This window comes from Pagrus major, chromosome 12 (genome assembly GCF_040436345.1).
Source record: "Pagrus major chromosome 12, Pma_NU_1.0".
NCBI classification, from domain to species: domain Eukaryota; kingdom Metazoa; phylum Chordata; class Actinopteri; order Spariformes; family Sparidae; genus Pagrus; species Pagrus major.
This window is the reverse complement of record NC_133226.1, coordinates 17,256,346-17,270,664: the sequence shown is the minus strand read 5'-3', so window position 1 is coordinate 17,270,664 and position 14,319 is coordinate 17,256,346. Positions and strand designations below refer to the sequence as shown.

Below are 14,319 nucleotides of genomic sequence, written 5' to 3'. Positions count from 1 at the left end.
CTGGTTGGACAGATGACGTTTATACCATAGAGCCTCTCAGCTGGGCTTCATAACTTCTGTGGAGAAAAAGGGGAATCCTATGAAGCAACTCGCTAATTGAGCTGAGGGTTCCGACTGAAGCGAATTTAATTGAAAGCGTGATGGTGTGTGTGAGTGTGCAGTGTTGCACTGGGAGGATGAAGGAGGAAGGTGTGTAAATATAAGTAGAAGGTGAAATTAATGAGATTGCTCACATTAAGAAGTCGTGGTGTTATTCCCAAAAAAAGAGAGGGACCAATCAGAAGTTAAGAAAATGAGCGACATTTCCAAAACTGGAGAACAAAACGAGTCAAATATGTCATACTCATGCACTTGCAGCCGACAAAACTTGAGTACATCTTCGTTGGGCATTAAAAGCAAGAAATTAGGTTGGATCCCAACATCTGGACCGACTTCATACCTTTTTTTTAAAAGACATTTCTGATGTATGCTTTAAGAGAGAGACGCTCATATTCACAAATGTAGATCGGAGGATGAATGTATTGACGTCAACAGTGTAGAGCTCTTTCCTTTTACAGCCAGTAACTTAGAGCTACGCTATCACAGCTAAGTTTTTCCATTGCAGATCAAATCATGGCAGAGGCCTCTGTTTTGTGAGAGTCTCCCCATGATTTGTAATGTGCGAGGACATGAGGGTCTCACTGTGATAAGTCATACACGAAAAAAAACACCTTTTGGAGGTATTGCACCCTCTTATTTGGATATCTTTGAATTATAAGGTCCTCTCTGATGTGTTTAGGACACATTTGCTCATTTATGAAATTGCACACTTTAATATTTATCACTGAAAGAGTTAATGCAAGTTCTGGTATTTTAAGCCTATGATAGGAAGCAAAATGTAATTTAAAATATAAGATATTTGGTGGCCATATGTACTTGGTGTTTTTTACAGGGAGGTAAACAGCACTGCGTCTACCCTAAACCACAGCACTTTGTTAGTAATTGCTGTGGTTACTCTCATTCTTGATTTTTTTTTTTTTTTTTTTTCTTTGATTTTTTTATTCCTCGCTTCTTAGCATTCTGTCACTTTTTAGTTTCCTTTGAAACACGCCACAAAGTATGATTTTCCTCTTTTCTCCATTTTGTTTTTGGGAGTGGGCAGACCAAAAGGTAAATATACATTAAAATCCTTTTAGTGTTGTTTCGGGGCTTGTAAAATAACAAAACAATGTGGATAAAATGACTTCCCACGCTTTCTAATTCACTGTTAAATATGTTATGCGTGATTGAAACAAATAGCAATGAGAAAGCATTTATTGTCTTTACTGTAAAAGAGGTGGTGTGTATATACTGTAACTGTGTAACATATTGTATATTCATTATGCCTGGTGTGTGGGGAGAAGAGCTGCTCTGCCATGTTTATTGGCAGTGTGGACTGTGTGTATGTCTGTTAGATCAGAGTCGGGGCATCGGCGGGTACTGACTGGCTGTGATTTAATACAAAGATTGACTTAAAAAAAAGTGAAAATATTCTATTTATTTGGAATAAGTTAGTGTCTCAACTAATCAGTTTTAGTGTAAAATAGAAGTGAGTGTTGGATCGAAATGAAGGATCATTCAGAGAACTGATTTGTTTGAGGGCTGCTTCTGACAGAAGCTTACTGATTTCTTTTTTTTCCTTGAGTAATATTTTCTCCCCTTTTCCTGAATAAAACTGATTGAGCAACTTGAATGCATGTGACCTGATTTCTTTGTCATTTTGATTCACAACAATGGCTCCAGCATGCACAATAACTGAAGCAGCTTAATGGAATTCAGTGTATTATTATTTAAACCTGTGCTTTTTCTACTGAGACAAGTCAAACTGTCTTTCATAATGAAGGCCTATTCCTTTTCCCACTCATGATCATAATTAAATACCAAATGCCCAGAGATTTTTCTGGTGAGTTTATTAGATAAGGATTTCAAACCCATTTTTCTGCTTGAAAAATTGCCAAAAATGTTGAGTTTTTGCCACCTTTTGGATACTTTATTGTGGATAACGAAATTTGAAAAGAATTTGTACTTAATTTCCCCATGGGCATGATTTTCATTCTCTCTTGCCTGAACCATTTTTTAGTAAGACAAAAACTGGTGGACGGACAGTTTGGTTCCCAGAGGATATTCCTCTGTATTAATCCACCTTCGATTTCTGTAAAATGTCTCAAAAACCTTTGGATGGTCTGTCATGATATGATGATGAACTGTAAAAACTTTGGCAATTCATTAAAGGTACAGTATGTAATATCTATGTAAGAATTTTTGTTTAAAACAATCAAAAAGGAACTAAAATTATCAACACAGTGGGAAGACATCAGTTTGACATCCTGTCGTCAACATCTATTCATTGCAGTGCAGACAAATCTACTAAGGTTAGCATGCAAACTGACTTGTCCTGGAAAGTCCTGTCTCGTAATACCACTTTGTACCACCAAGAGGCGACAGTCCGATGGTAAAGTCCTCTGTAGTTTCACATAGCGGCGAGTACGCTAGCTCTCTTGCCTTTTTCAGTCTAATAAATAAGCAAAAAAAAAAAAACGTCTACGTCAAGAAAGGAAATTCTTCTTTACACCTATTTTCCTTTCTTAACATATAAATGAAACCATACAACTAGCTAACTGCAGTTGGTGGTTACGCTGGGGACCTGTGACAGGTGGCCAATTCTTACATATTGCACCTGTAACTTCTCTAAAATTTTAGCTTGTTCGATGCTTTGGTTTGTGGCCAAATGCTAACATGCTCAGCTACACCTGCAAAATCGGCATGTTAGCATCATCATCGTGAGCAGAGTTCAGTTCACCTCCCACACCAGATCCTGTCTAGCTACTGCTGTGTTGATTACCAATGTTTACCACAATGAAGAGACAAAGAAGGAAACGTCGTTCAGTACACTGAGGTTTTTATTGTGTTGACAAAGCACGGCAGTCCTGCAGGTTAAAGTCATCGTTCCTCCCACAGCAGCTTGAACAAGATGTGGGACCTGGTTTCTGCAGGACTTCACACATTCACACTGTCTCTCCCTGCACCTCTACACACAGAGAGAGACAAGAAAAACAAAAAAAGCCCTCTCTGCTACAAGCTAAAGTATCAAAGAACCTGCCAAAGTCCATATACATCACTGCATTACACATTTTTTATACGTTTTTCAAATATTTCCTTATACACATACTCATTTATTCATAATAATTTAAATATTCAGAAATTTCATACATTGCAGACTAAAATCTCTAGACGGTGGAAGTACAAGTCCCATAAGATGCATCACACATATACATAATAACACAATAAGATATGTCCATTATAAACTATTTACTGTTAAATAATAAGTAGAATATGCTTTGTTGTGTTTGCATGGAGCACGAAGATGCACAAGGGGTCACTGAAGTGTTTCAAATCGGTTTTAAATGACATCAATTGAGGTACAGAGGTGGGGTTTTCATATGGCTGGTTTTTCTGTTTTGGAGGGGGGGGGGGGGGGTCCAAATACTACACGTCACACTGACAGCAGGTTGTGAAAAAGGTGGGTTGAACTCACAGGCGATGTGAGGGTGAAACAGGAGGAGCGTTTGATAGTTTTATGCATAGACTGTGGCTGTTTTCATGCTCTCACTCACCCCCGTGACCACTGAGAGAGGAAAGAGAAAGGAAAAGAAAAAGGAAAAACAGACATGAATGATGAATGGCAGATCTTACACCTGGATAAAAGTTTGAAGCATAATGTGATCGAAAACACTCCAAATATTTAAAACCTTTCCCATCAGGGACCTCATTCCCTCTGAATAAAAAGGAGGTATAAGGAGCTATCTAACAGTCTCAGGGTGCCACCCAGGCCTCAGATTCCCTTCCTCTCAATTAAAAATGCGCTCTCTTGTGTGATGAAGCCGTCTGCAGAAGGACTTTCTATATATTGCACTTTCTATTTAGATCCCGCCTCTGTAAGATAACACAGTAACAATGTTTTTGTGAAGAGGAGAGGAGAAAAGAGGGAAAGGAGCCAAAGAAGGCGCCTCTTAAAGCCAAAAAAGATTGGGAAACCATTTTCTTTGTCGCATATGTTCTGTGGGAGGTGGTTGTGACAAAGTAGTGAGATTACAGTTATGTGAGCTATATGGCTTTCCACTCAATTACACAAGAAAGTTATATCACAGGTGACAGTGAGGCCTTCTGGAGTCTACAACAGGAATGAAAGTCCAGAAGGTCCCTAAAATGATTGCTCCTCAAGTCCTAGTGCAAGAGGAGAAAGAGGATGAGGAAGAGGAGGGAAAGAAAGGATGAGGAGCAGCAGCCCCCTCCTCTCTCGTGTGAGCTGAGTGAGTGATGGATGTTGCAGTCTGTTTCATAGTTGGTGGAAAACCGGGATGAGTTTTAGAAGAGAGGAGGTAAAAGGGAGGAGGCGAGGGGTTTCCTCTAAGAGTTGTATGGCGGCAAGGGGCTCTCGGGCCGAGAGGGTCCGCCCCTGTTCGGCCGTGAAAAGGGTATAAAAAGAGGGAAAGTAAAAGAAAAGCTTAGATGTCAGGATGACCAAGTGGAAGATGAAAAGAGAAACCATAATGATGAGGAGACCCTGGGGGAAATACCTGACAAATAAAGCACCTCATAGCCTGAAATGCTGTGAGGAAAATGAGCGTTTAAAATTTTTTTTTGGTGAAGAAGAAAAAGCAAAGAAATCAACAGGAAAACAGGAAAAAAAATAAGTCAGTCAGCAGCCAGAATACCCATTAGAAAGGCTGGAGTATAAAGTAATACTCAGGCAAAGTGTCATGCTAAGTGTTGCAAATGTCTCCCACCAAATATTCTGCATCGTGTATATATATATATATATGTTTGTATTCATGTAAGCAGGTGTGCATGCACATGTGCACTCACACAAAATTTGCTTCTCATATTTCTCTACATAGTTTATTTGAATTCTGAGGGTGCAGCATGTTCGTACGTCACTCATGCAGGTGTGTTTCAAGTATTCTGCATCTCTGTGTGCAGCAGAGGGGTTGGGAGGGAAGGGGGGGGTGAGAGGGAGAGGGAAAGGGAGAGGGAGAGAAAGAGAGGCATGGCTTGTTGTGACGGAGCAGGAGAAGGTTGCCGGTTTGGGTCGGGTGTGGCAGAAAACGACAGGAAGGTGGCACTGTTGTCCACGGCCGCTCATCCAGAGGAGGGAGCGACCAGGCGGGCGGAGGAGGGAGGGAGGAGCTCAGAGGTCTAGTGGGTTGGAGAAGGTGGGGGTCTCCGGCTGCCATGGATACAAACACACAGGAAGAGATACAGAGAAGACAGGACGGGATCAGGTTGGATAAGTGATTTCACAGGCGTTTGCGGCTCATTTAAAGCTCAAGATTAGCGATTATACTTACTGTACATAGTGCTATTTCAGGGCCTCCCCATGTGTAAATACATGCACATACACATAAACACAGTACCTTCACTCGTAAACACAGACAACCATCTATATCGTGAAATAACACATGGAAGGAAACCCGGAAACACAAAAAACATCACAAAGATATCAGGATACATGGCCACAATGCAGGTAATTTATGTTTGCAGTCGAGGCCAAATGCAGGCAGTATTATTCATATTGTCTAAGTACAGCACAGTAGCATGCACTTAAACAGATTCTTTACTCCTTTTTCGGTCAGTGTAAATGTTCATATAAATCCATAAAAGTCTGAAAACAGGCTGTTGATGAATACTTTAATCAGAGGGCATAAATCTAAAATACCCTCCAAAACAGCCTCTGGGTCTCAATGAAATGTTAGGGGTCTCTATTCAAATAACAAGTAAGCATATTAAAAATTAAAGAATAGTTTTATATTTGCTCAGATCTACATGGCAAAGAAGAAGTTACGACCAGCACCCAGTTGGCTTAGCTTAGCATAAAGACAAACAGAAATAGTCTTTGCTGGCTGCAAACTTTGACAACAATAAGACTGAGATATAACATGTTATTTGGTGAGTTTTAGAGGCGCTGGCAAGTGGATCCTGCTAACTTTGGACAGAGCCAGGCTAGTTGTTTCCCACTAGTCTGGAATGTGAGATACATGGCAATTTTTATAATAAGTGAGTCATTTACGAAAGAAAAGTTTTAGAATTTTAAAATTGCCATATTTTAAAGACATAATCAAAAATGTAGTCAGGTAATCCTTGATAATATAACTAGAATCTAATGACATATTATTTCAAATGAAATCTGGACTGATTATAGCATCTTTATTAATCTGATTATGTAATCCTGATTGCATGTAATCTGTTACTGCCTAACCCTGGCCACTACTGTACAGATATATTGGTACCGAGCTTTTCATCCAGCTCTCTGCAAGACAGTAAATAAGCGTATTCCCCAAGATGAACATACTGTTCCTTTAAAAATGAAAAAAAGTTTCTCCGTTTGAGTTTGTTATTCGTAAAAATATATCTACTCACAACCCCCTTGTACAGGTTGCACATGTCTAGTTGCAGACATGGCAACCCTAAAGTGATGATCCCCTTTTAGATTGTGATCTTTTAATTGTTTTCTAGAAGCCTAATGAAGGTAAAACTATCTGATATTTTCCAGAGAAAAAGGTTTGCTTGAGAATCACCTGTGGTGCTGGCTGCCAAAGTCTGTATTAAACAGTGACACTGACAGATACCATCATTCTGGAGGACAACATCCGACACTTAGAGAGTTAGGGATGGGTGGGATGTCATGGCCTACATACATCACATACAACATCGACACAAAAACAACAATAATCTTTAGGTTTTGGACATTTGAGTTGACTCCTCCTGTCTAACCCATTGCTTCTGCAGTCTGCGAAAATGTCCCCCCTTCACGAAACACGTTGACACATTCTTATATCCCCACCAATACATAAAAAAAAAAATTGCATCAACTCCAAAAGGCTCAAACACTGACGCAAACACACACACGCCATCTGAAATGGGTGTGTGTTTGCCCATGCAGCGCTCTGAGAAGAGAAAAGAAAAAGTGAGAAAAAGAAGATGGCATGCAGCGAAAGGATGCCTTCTGAGAGGAGGAGAAAGAAGGAAAGTGATGATGATGGTGAGGATGATGATGATGATGATGGCGGACAGTACCCAACGTACCAGAAACGTTAGTCCTCATTGGTCAGTGATAGTGATTCTGTAGAAGGAACAATAGTCATGTGTGGGACAGAGGTGTGGTGAGGAAAAGAGGGATGAAGAGGAGGAAGAGAGAAAAGGGGGCGCAAACAGTTACAGTGCAGGAAATGACCAAGGTCACATGTGCTCAGCTCTCACTTAGGACAAACCCGAATAAAGGATGGAAGAAGTTCACTATTGAGGATTTTGAGTGAGGGCTTTTTCTGATTTTGAGGCTGCAAAATTTGCCAGTGAGAGCTTTGCTCAGCAACGTTAGTGTCTCCTTCAGTTAAAGAGGCAAGCCGCTACTCTGACAGTGAATAGGTCCGGGATAAAAAAACGTCAGCTAGCTCACAAACACAGGCAGGCACAAGGCAATTTTTACAGGTGAAAAGGCACATACAGTTAATGGAGAACAGAAAAGTCCCATCTAACGCTCATTCTGATCCCTGACTCGCTTTAGAGCACACATAAGGGCGTAAGCGATGAACATGAGTGGAGTGTTAGCTATCACTGGTGATGTTTGACAGCGTGTTGAGAGTTTAAAATGGTGGCAGAAAGGTAGAAACAAGTCTACGTCAAAGGTAGAAGTCAAATGTTTACCCACACCAAGAGTAAATGAGGGAAGCGGTCCACTGATCATGAGTTATATCACGGTCTATCCATCTATTTAGGGATCTATTCGTCTATCCATCTATCCTCTATCACAACCATTTGTCTTTCACTGTCATTTACCTCCTTTATCCCCTCATCCAGGTGTCTTCACATCCCCCTTAGTAACAGAGAGTATCCACACTTCAGGTTGGCTAACGTGTCATAATGTCATAAGCTATGGTTTGGATGTAAAAGGGCTGGTTGTCTTAAATACCTCTCACATGTTCACTCACCTAGGCACACTTGGGGGTGCGCGGTTAGGCCGGGAGGGCACGGTGGGCGGCGGCCCGCTGTAAGGGTCCGGGGAAGCGCCCGGGCGAGACGGAACAGGGGGTCCCCCAGCAGGGGGAGGCCCAGGTGGAGGCCCACGAGAGCCTGGGCGGGCCGGAGGTCCTGGTGGAGCCCTGCGGTTCGGAGTTGGACTGGTGGCTGGAGACCTGGAGGAGAAGGGAGGTAATTTACCAGGGACTATGTGTGACAGAGGCTTAAGAAAAATATAACAAATCTGATGTAAATACAGTGAAACATGGGCTATAAGTGATAGAAGTGTGTATTCCTAAATGTATTAAAGGATTCAAACAAGCTTTCCGTTTCCACCAACCGATGACTTACCTTCCTCCGGAGCCGCCTCGCTGCACCTGCAGCCAGGAGTCATCAACAGGAGGTGGCATGGCGGTGGTTACAGTGGATGTGCTGATGTCACCAATGATGCTGAGGGCCTCCCTCAGGGCGTGATACATCCGCAGCATCTCGTCGCGGTGCGTGGCCTGCTCCTGAGACTCCTCCATCAGCGTGTTCTGGTCACCACACGAGTACAGCTGAGCCAGCAGCTCTGCATTGATGAACTCCTTAGTCTGGAAAAAATAATGACAGATGTTTTGTGATGAAAGTTAAAGTTTCTGGCTTGTTTTTAGGAGATCTATGTTTGGAAAATACAGGATAGAAATCTGACATTGTTAATCATGAGGTGCATGATGGTCTTCGGCATCAAGTCGCGGACGGTCTTGTTGACGATGGCCATGTAGGAGTCGACCAGGTTACGAATGGTCTCGACCTGCCGCTCCAGCTGAGGATCCATGCTGTGCATGAGGTTGTCAGAGCCATTTTCTTCACTGCCTTCACTCTGTGGAGATGAATAAGGGAGGGGGGACAGAGGACACAGAGTTTGACTTCAGTTAATAAAAGGATTCGAGGAATGTAGACACAATATGAGAGATAAAAGTGAGGCACCATCACATGGGAGTTATACAGCAAGAGTTATATTTTAATAAAAGTATTTGTTTTGTAGTAGTACTACTAGTAGTAATTCTGTCGGATAAAAATGCTACATGAACATAGTCTCCTAGATCAGATAATAAAATAGCAAATAGAAGTTCTCCTGCTAACTCTGAATTGATTGTAAACACATAAAATGTCAAGTAAATTCCTCCAAAACAATTGTTTTAGGGTGAAACATTGTATAAAAGACACAAAATGATGCAAATGAAGGGCGCGGACAAAAAAAATGACATACCTTTCCTTCCTTGTCCTATAAGGTCAAAGAGCGATGAAGAACACAGACAGTGAAAGAGGACAGAGACAGCGTCACGAGAGACTCGACAACATTAAAATAGACTCCAAATCAACATCACAGCAACAGTCATGTAAACAACAAACCAATACCTACGTTTACTTTTGTGTAGGTTAATCATGTGTTGAACCTGCATATGGTTTCATACTGTATATCCAATCGTTAATGGAGAAATATCAATTCACCATATACATTTTCCTGCCCATATCTTTTATGTGCATGCATAAAACAAATACTTTTAAAAAATCGTACCGTGACCCGCTCAGGATAAACTCCGGCCCTGAGGAAGGACGCCTTCCAAGCATCAACATCCTCCTGACCCTCACAGGCCAGCTCCAGCTGACGGTAGTCCTTGTACACATTCCTGTGGACACACAGTAAGATCAGAACAACGCTCAGTGATGATCCCAATCTTTTTATATATTGTAGTCACCTGAGCAGCTGTATCAGCGGTGGAAAGTAACTAAGTACATCTATATATTTAGCTACTTCTAGCGACTTTTAACTCCACTGGATTTATTTAACGGATAAAGTTTGAGATTCAACATACAAAACATGTGATCATGTTACAGATGAAACTAAACAAAAGTATATAGAGCTGTTAACATTTATTTAATACAAAATTCAGGTCTTATTTATGTGTTAATTCTTCAAAAGCAATATCCTAAACGACTGACAGGAGCCAGTCTGCATGATTAGTAACTTTACTTTTATTACTTGAAGTCCTTTTTTTGTAAACAAAAACATTATGACTTGAGATCTCTTGAATTCAAATCATGAAATGTTGGGTCTACAGAGCAAATGCTAATGCTAAATGTTTCTTTTCACTTGATTTTATAATATATTCGGTTTCAGTTTTAACATGACATCATCATTTGCAATTTAAAATGAACAAAACATCCACATTTTGCTAATTGTTTCATGGTGAGAGAGTTTTTTTCACGTGTAATGCTTCCATATAGCATTTTGCATGTTTCCTGTAAAAACACTCCTTTGTAAGAAAAATGCAACAGAGGTTTAATATTATCTTGGCAGGAGAAATGCCACTGTGACGTGATCAATAATGTGTATCAGCTGTGTGTATCCACTGTATATTGATATGTGTGTGTATAATAACACCTCTGTTCGGTGTTGAAGAGGGCAAAGATATGCTTGCTGGACATGAAGCCTTTCTCCACGTCGCGCAGCTTCAGGTTGTCCACCTGCAGCATGTACTTCTTCTCCTTCTCCTGCAGGAGGCGAAAGAGAAACACACGGATTATTACACAAGTCAGGAAGAGAAAAAAGGAGACTCCATGGGTGAGGAATTTAACTGGAGAGTAAAAATGGTCATAGAGATTACAATTATTTGCGCTGACAATGTCACTTAGACCAAAATGGACAAAAGTGGATGATTTCCTACTTAATACGTACACTTAATATATTATGATTTTGGATAATCAACTTGAGAATCAGTCACAGAGAAACAAGAAGAGATTGGATTAAAAGAGACAAAGAGAAATCAGATGAAAGAACTCAGGGGAAATCAGGATTAAACGCTCTCATTTGAAATTTAACAGCAGACGTAAAAAAAAAAAAAAAAGAGAGGGAAGAAAAAGGAAAGAGAGACGAATGGGAAAGTCGTACAGTCCCCTCGTCTGTGGTTTTGATTACAGTTGTGCAGAGTGAAAAAAAAAAGAAAAAAAAAAGGCGAGCAACAAATGAGAAACACACACACACTGAGAGAGAGAGAGAGAAGAGAAACCGCGCTCCAGTGTAGAAATCTCTTGTACTTGTAAATCTGCACACAACATATGACATCCAGACATCCAACTATTTATGAATCAGGGAACCTCAAAGTTCATCAGCTCGGTCTGACGCATGCCAGCACTCTCTCTCTCCTCCTCCTCTATCTCAGTGTTTCTCACTCACTCGCTCACACGCACACACGCATAAAACACACACACACACACATGTTGTGGTTAAAAACTCTCAAAGTCTATTGTTACAAAAGGTTTGCGTGCGTGTGTGTGTGTGTGGGAATGTTTTACTATCGACAGTAAAATTAGTGTTTGAAAAAAAGAGGAGCCAAATATAGCACAGGGTGAGTGAGTTTCTATAAACATACACTAAACATACGCACACATGCATACACAGGAACACACACACACACACAAACGCGCACACACACACACTGCTTTGGTTGCAAACAGCACCTTTGAGCGTAGTCTCTAACTAACCTTAAAACCATCTGGATAGCTAACCACGGGCCTGCCCTGCCCAATCCAGTGTGTGTGTGTGTGTGTGTGTGTGTGTGTGTGTGTGTGTGTGTGTGTGTATGTGTGTGTAAGAGAGAGAGTGAGACAGGGGGGGTTGTGTGTGTGACCAAACTCCTTCATCAAAGGATTTATGACCTGAGCAGCCAAATGGTCATATCCCCTAAATGCATGTAAAAACTCTCTCTCTCTCTCTCTCTCTCTCTCACACACACACACACACACACACACACACACACACTTGGCAGCAGCAGTACACCCAGGTGCTGTACAAAAAAAAAAAAAAAACTAAACAAGCAGTCGCCCCAGACTGCTTGCTGGATGCTGACATCATCATTTATGGTGGCAGTGAGGGCGAAGAGGTCCCCGTCCTTCGTCTCTAGTTTGTTCTGTTTTTTCTCCATCTTTGCTCTCTCTCTCTCTCCAGGTCTTTTTTTTTACTCTTTCCCCTTGTTCCCTCGTCTCTGGCTTCCCCTCTCCCTGGGAGTGAGCAACCTTGGACTGATTCATACATTTTCCTCTCCTCTGGCCAGTAAATCCAGTCAAGAGAGTTGGAACGGGGGAAGGAGGAGGAGACGGGGGGAGTACAGAGAAACTGAACTAAAGCATGGACAGAAAGGCAAAGTAATGTGATGATAATGATATTGAGACCAAAAGACCCACTATCTGTAGGTTGTTACTGAGAGGAAGTGTGTGAGAATAGAAACATGATGTTTGATGCACATACAAACAACAAGAAACGTCAGAAAAGAAAAAACAAGACATAGGAACACAACGCAACCACTTCTGAAGGGTTTCCTCTCTCAATCAGCCCAACTTGTATGTGTGTTTTTATGTGTGTCTGTGTGTGTGCAGTTGTGTGTGTTGAGGGGAGTTGAGTGCTTTCCCATATGCTCCCATAAAAGCCAGCCAGCAATAGCAGACGAACGTACAGATTTCAGATGTTAAGCGCACACACACACACACAGGAACACAAGAGAAAACAAAAAGTCAAGCACACACAGACACATAGACGCACACATGACATGCATTTATGAGATACATATGTATGAAGAACGTGGACACACTTTATTTGACCTTTTTTACTTTACAGATCTCTGTGAATTAGCTTCCAAGAGACAGAAAGACACACGCACAGAGCGAGGTACGGATATGTGATGGCAAAACCACTACTGAGCTGTCAGGAGACTTCCCTTATGTTTGCATGAATCACCATGGAAAGTGTAAAACAAAGTTTTGCGTGTACACGGTCATGAGAAGAGCGCGGATTTGCAGATGCAGGACAAGATTTCAACAACATGTCGGAAAAAATTGTGAAAGACAAACCAGTGATCCTGTGCTGGAATACTACCTGACTGTGGTTTTCCATTACTTTGTGGTATTTTGATTCAACTAACATTCCTTTGTGCACATGAATACGCAGCATATAACCATTCATTTAAATCAACCATTATGTAGGCACCACGTTGGTGCATGTGTCAACTTGCTGTTGGAGATGAGAGCAAAAAAACACAGCAAGTCCTGGAGTATCAATACTGCAAAAAATGAGTATTGAAACCACTTCAAATATTCAGTACTATTCGATACTTTTGACAACACTATTCAGTTACCAGCATATTAGGCAAACCTAACAATAGAGAGCTGAAGTTACACCCCTTCCCGTGGACCCCACGGGACCCTATGTCAGAAAAACTTTGTATGTTAGTGAATGGAGAGAGACAAATCATTTTTGATTCGGTTTGAATTGTGCCATGAGCTACACATGTTTGTGAATTCAAAAGATCATTTTCCAAGTCAATAAAGTTTGTCGTAAAACAAGTCAAATATCATCTAGTTTTGTCAGACGATAATAAAATCAATCTGGTCATATTGACAACTGCAGTTATGTGACAGGAGAGTTTGTCAGTTCTATGAGCTGCTGATATGCAGGACCAGCTCTACAGTGTTTGAGTTATGGGTTTTGGTGACCGTTCAACAAGACGACATTACTAACGCCACTGTTGGCTGTGTAGTCCTTATAATTATGTATTTTCACAGTCTTATATTTCATTAGTTTTATGACAAAATGTGAATTTATTGACTTGGAAAATCATCTTTTAAATTGACAAACATCATATAGCGAAGTTGTCAGTTTAGCCATAGGCTACATTTAAACTCTAAGGCTTGTCTCGCACAGTCACGGCTGTCACTCTGAATTGATGAGGTGATTTTCTCTTTCCTTTGTCCAAAATGAAAGCCATTTTGACAGCTGACAGTTTGTAACCAACTTAACCAGCTGACTTTGCTACGAGGCGCTTATTGCATTACATGCATTACGTTCTCAAACCAGCCACCAGTGACTTGACAGGCTGAGTCACAGGCAACGCCATCAGCCGGCCCGAGTTTAGCTGAGACGGATCAGTTCACTCTGCTGCAACTTCACCCTGCAATGTTCGTCTCGTCACGAATCTTTGGTCTGAACTGGGCTGAATACAATAGTCCTGCAATGAATCACACCATCAGTATTTTTTGGGAACTGATTTAGAGGGGTGTTGATTTAACTTTATACTAATTTTAGAGGGCAGCAGTTTGTGCTGATGTATTGTATTGTAACGAAAACAATTCACCAGCATCACAAACTACAGCCCGATCGAACAGCTGAATCAACAGTTTCACCAAATATTTAACATTACAACCGTCATGATGGTGAGATTTATTGCACGACTAATACACTTATACAAGAGT

At 41.1% G+C, this 14,319-nt stretch overlaps 1 protein-coding gene across 2 annotated transcripts in view; it reads right to left on the bottom strand.

Annotated features, from left to right (window-relative positions):
* Positions 1 to 2,900: 2,900 nt before the first annotated feature.
* Positions 2,901 to 14,319, bottom strand: part of dnm1a (dynamin 1a) — a 57,205-nt gene continuing 45,786 nt past the window's right edge. Inside the window, exons 15-21 of one of the 2 annotated variants that reach the window (XM_073477833.1) lie at positions 10,460 to 10,569; positions 9,593 to 9,704; positions 9,284 to 9,298; positions 8,723 to 8,893; positions 8,383 to 8,624; positions 8,004 to 8,207; positions 2,901 to 5,245 (exon numbers count right to left, since the gene is read on the bottom strand). In XM_073477833.1, the coding sequence (XP_073333934.1) occupies positions 5,215 to 5,245; positions 8,004 to 8,207; positions 8,383 to 8,624; positions 8,723 to 8,893; positions 9,284 to 9,298; positions 9,593 to 9,704; positions 10,460 to 10,569 (885 nt within the window). In that variant the 3' untranslated portion in view covers positions 2,901 to 5,214. Of the gene's footprint in view, positions 5,246 to 7,999; positions 8,208 to 8,382; positions 8,625 to 8,722; positions 8,894 to 9,283; positions 9,299 to 9,592; positions 9,705 to 10,459; positions 10,570 to 14,319 lie in introns of those variants that run through there. The other variant, XM_073477834.1, reaches the window with a different exon arrangement.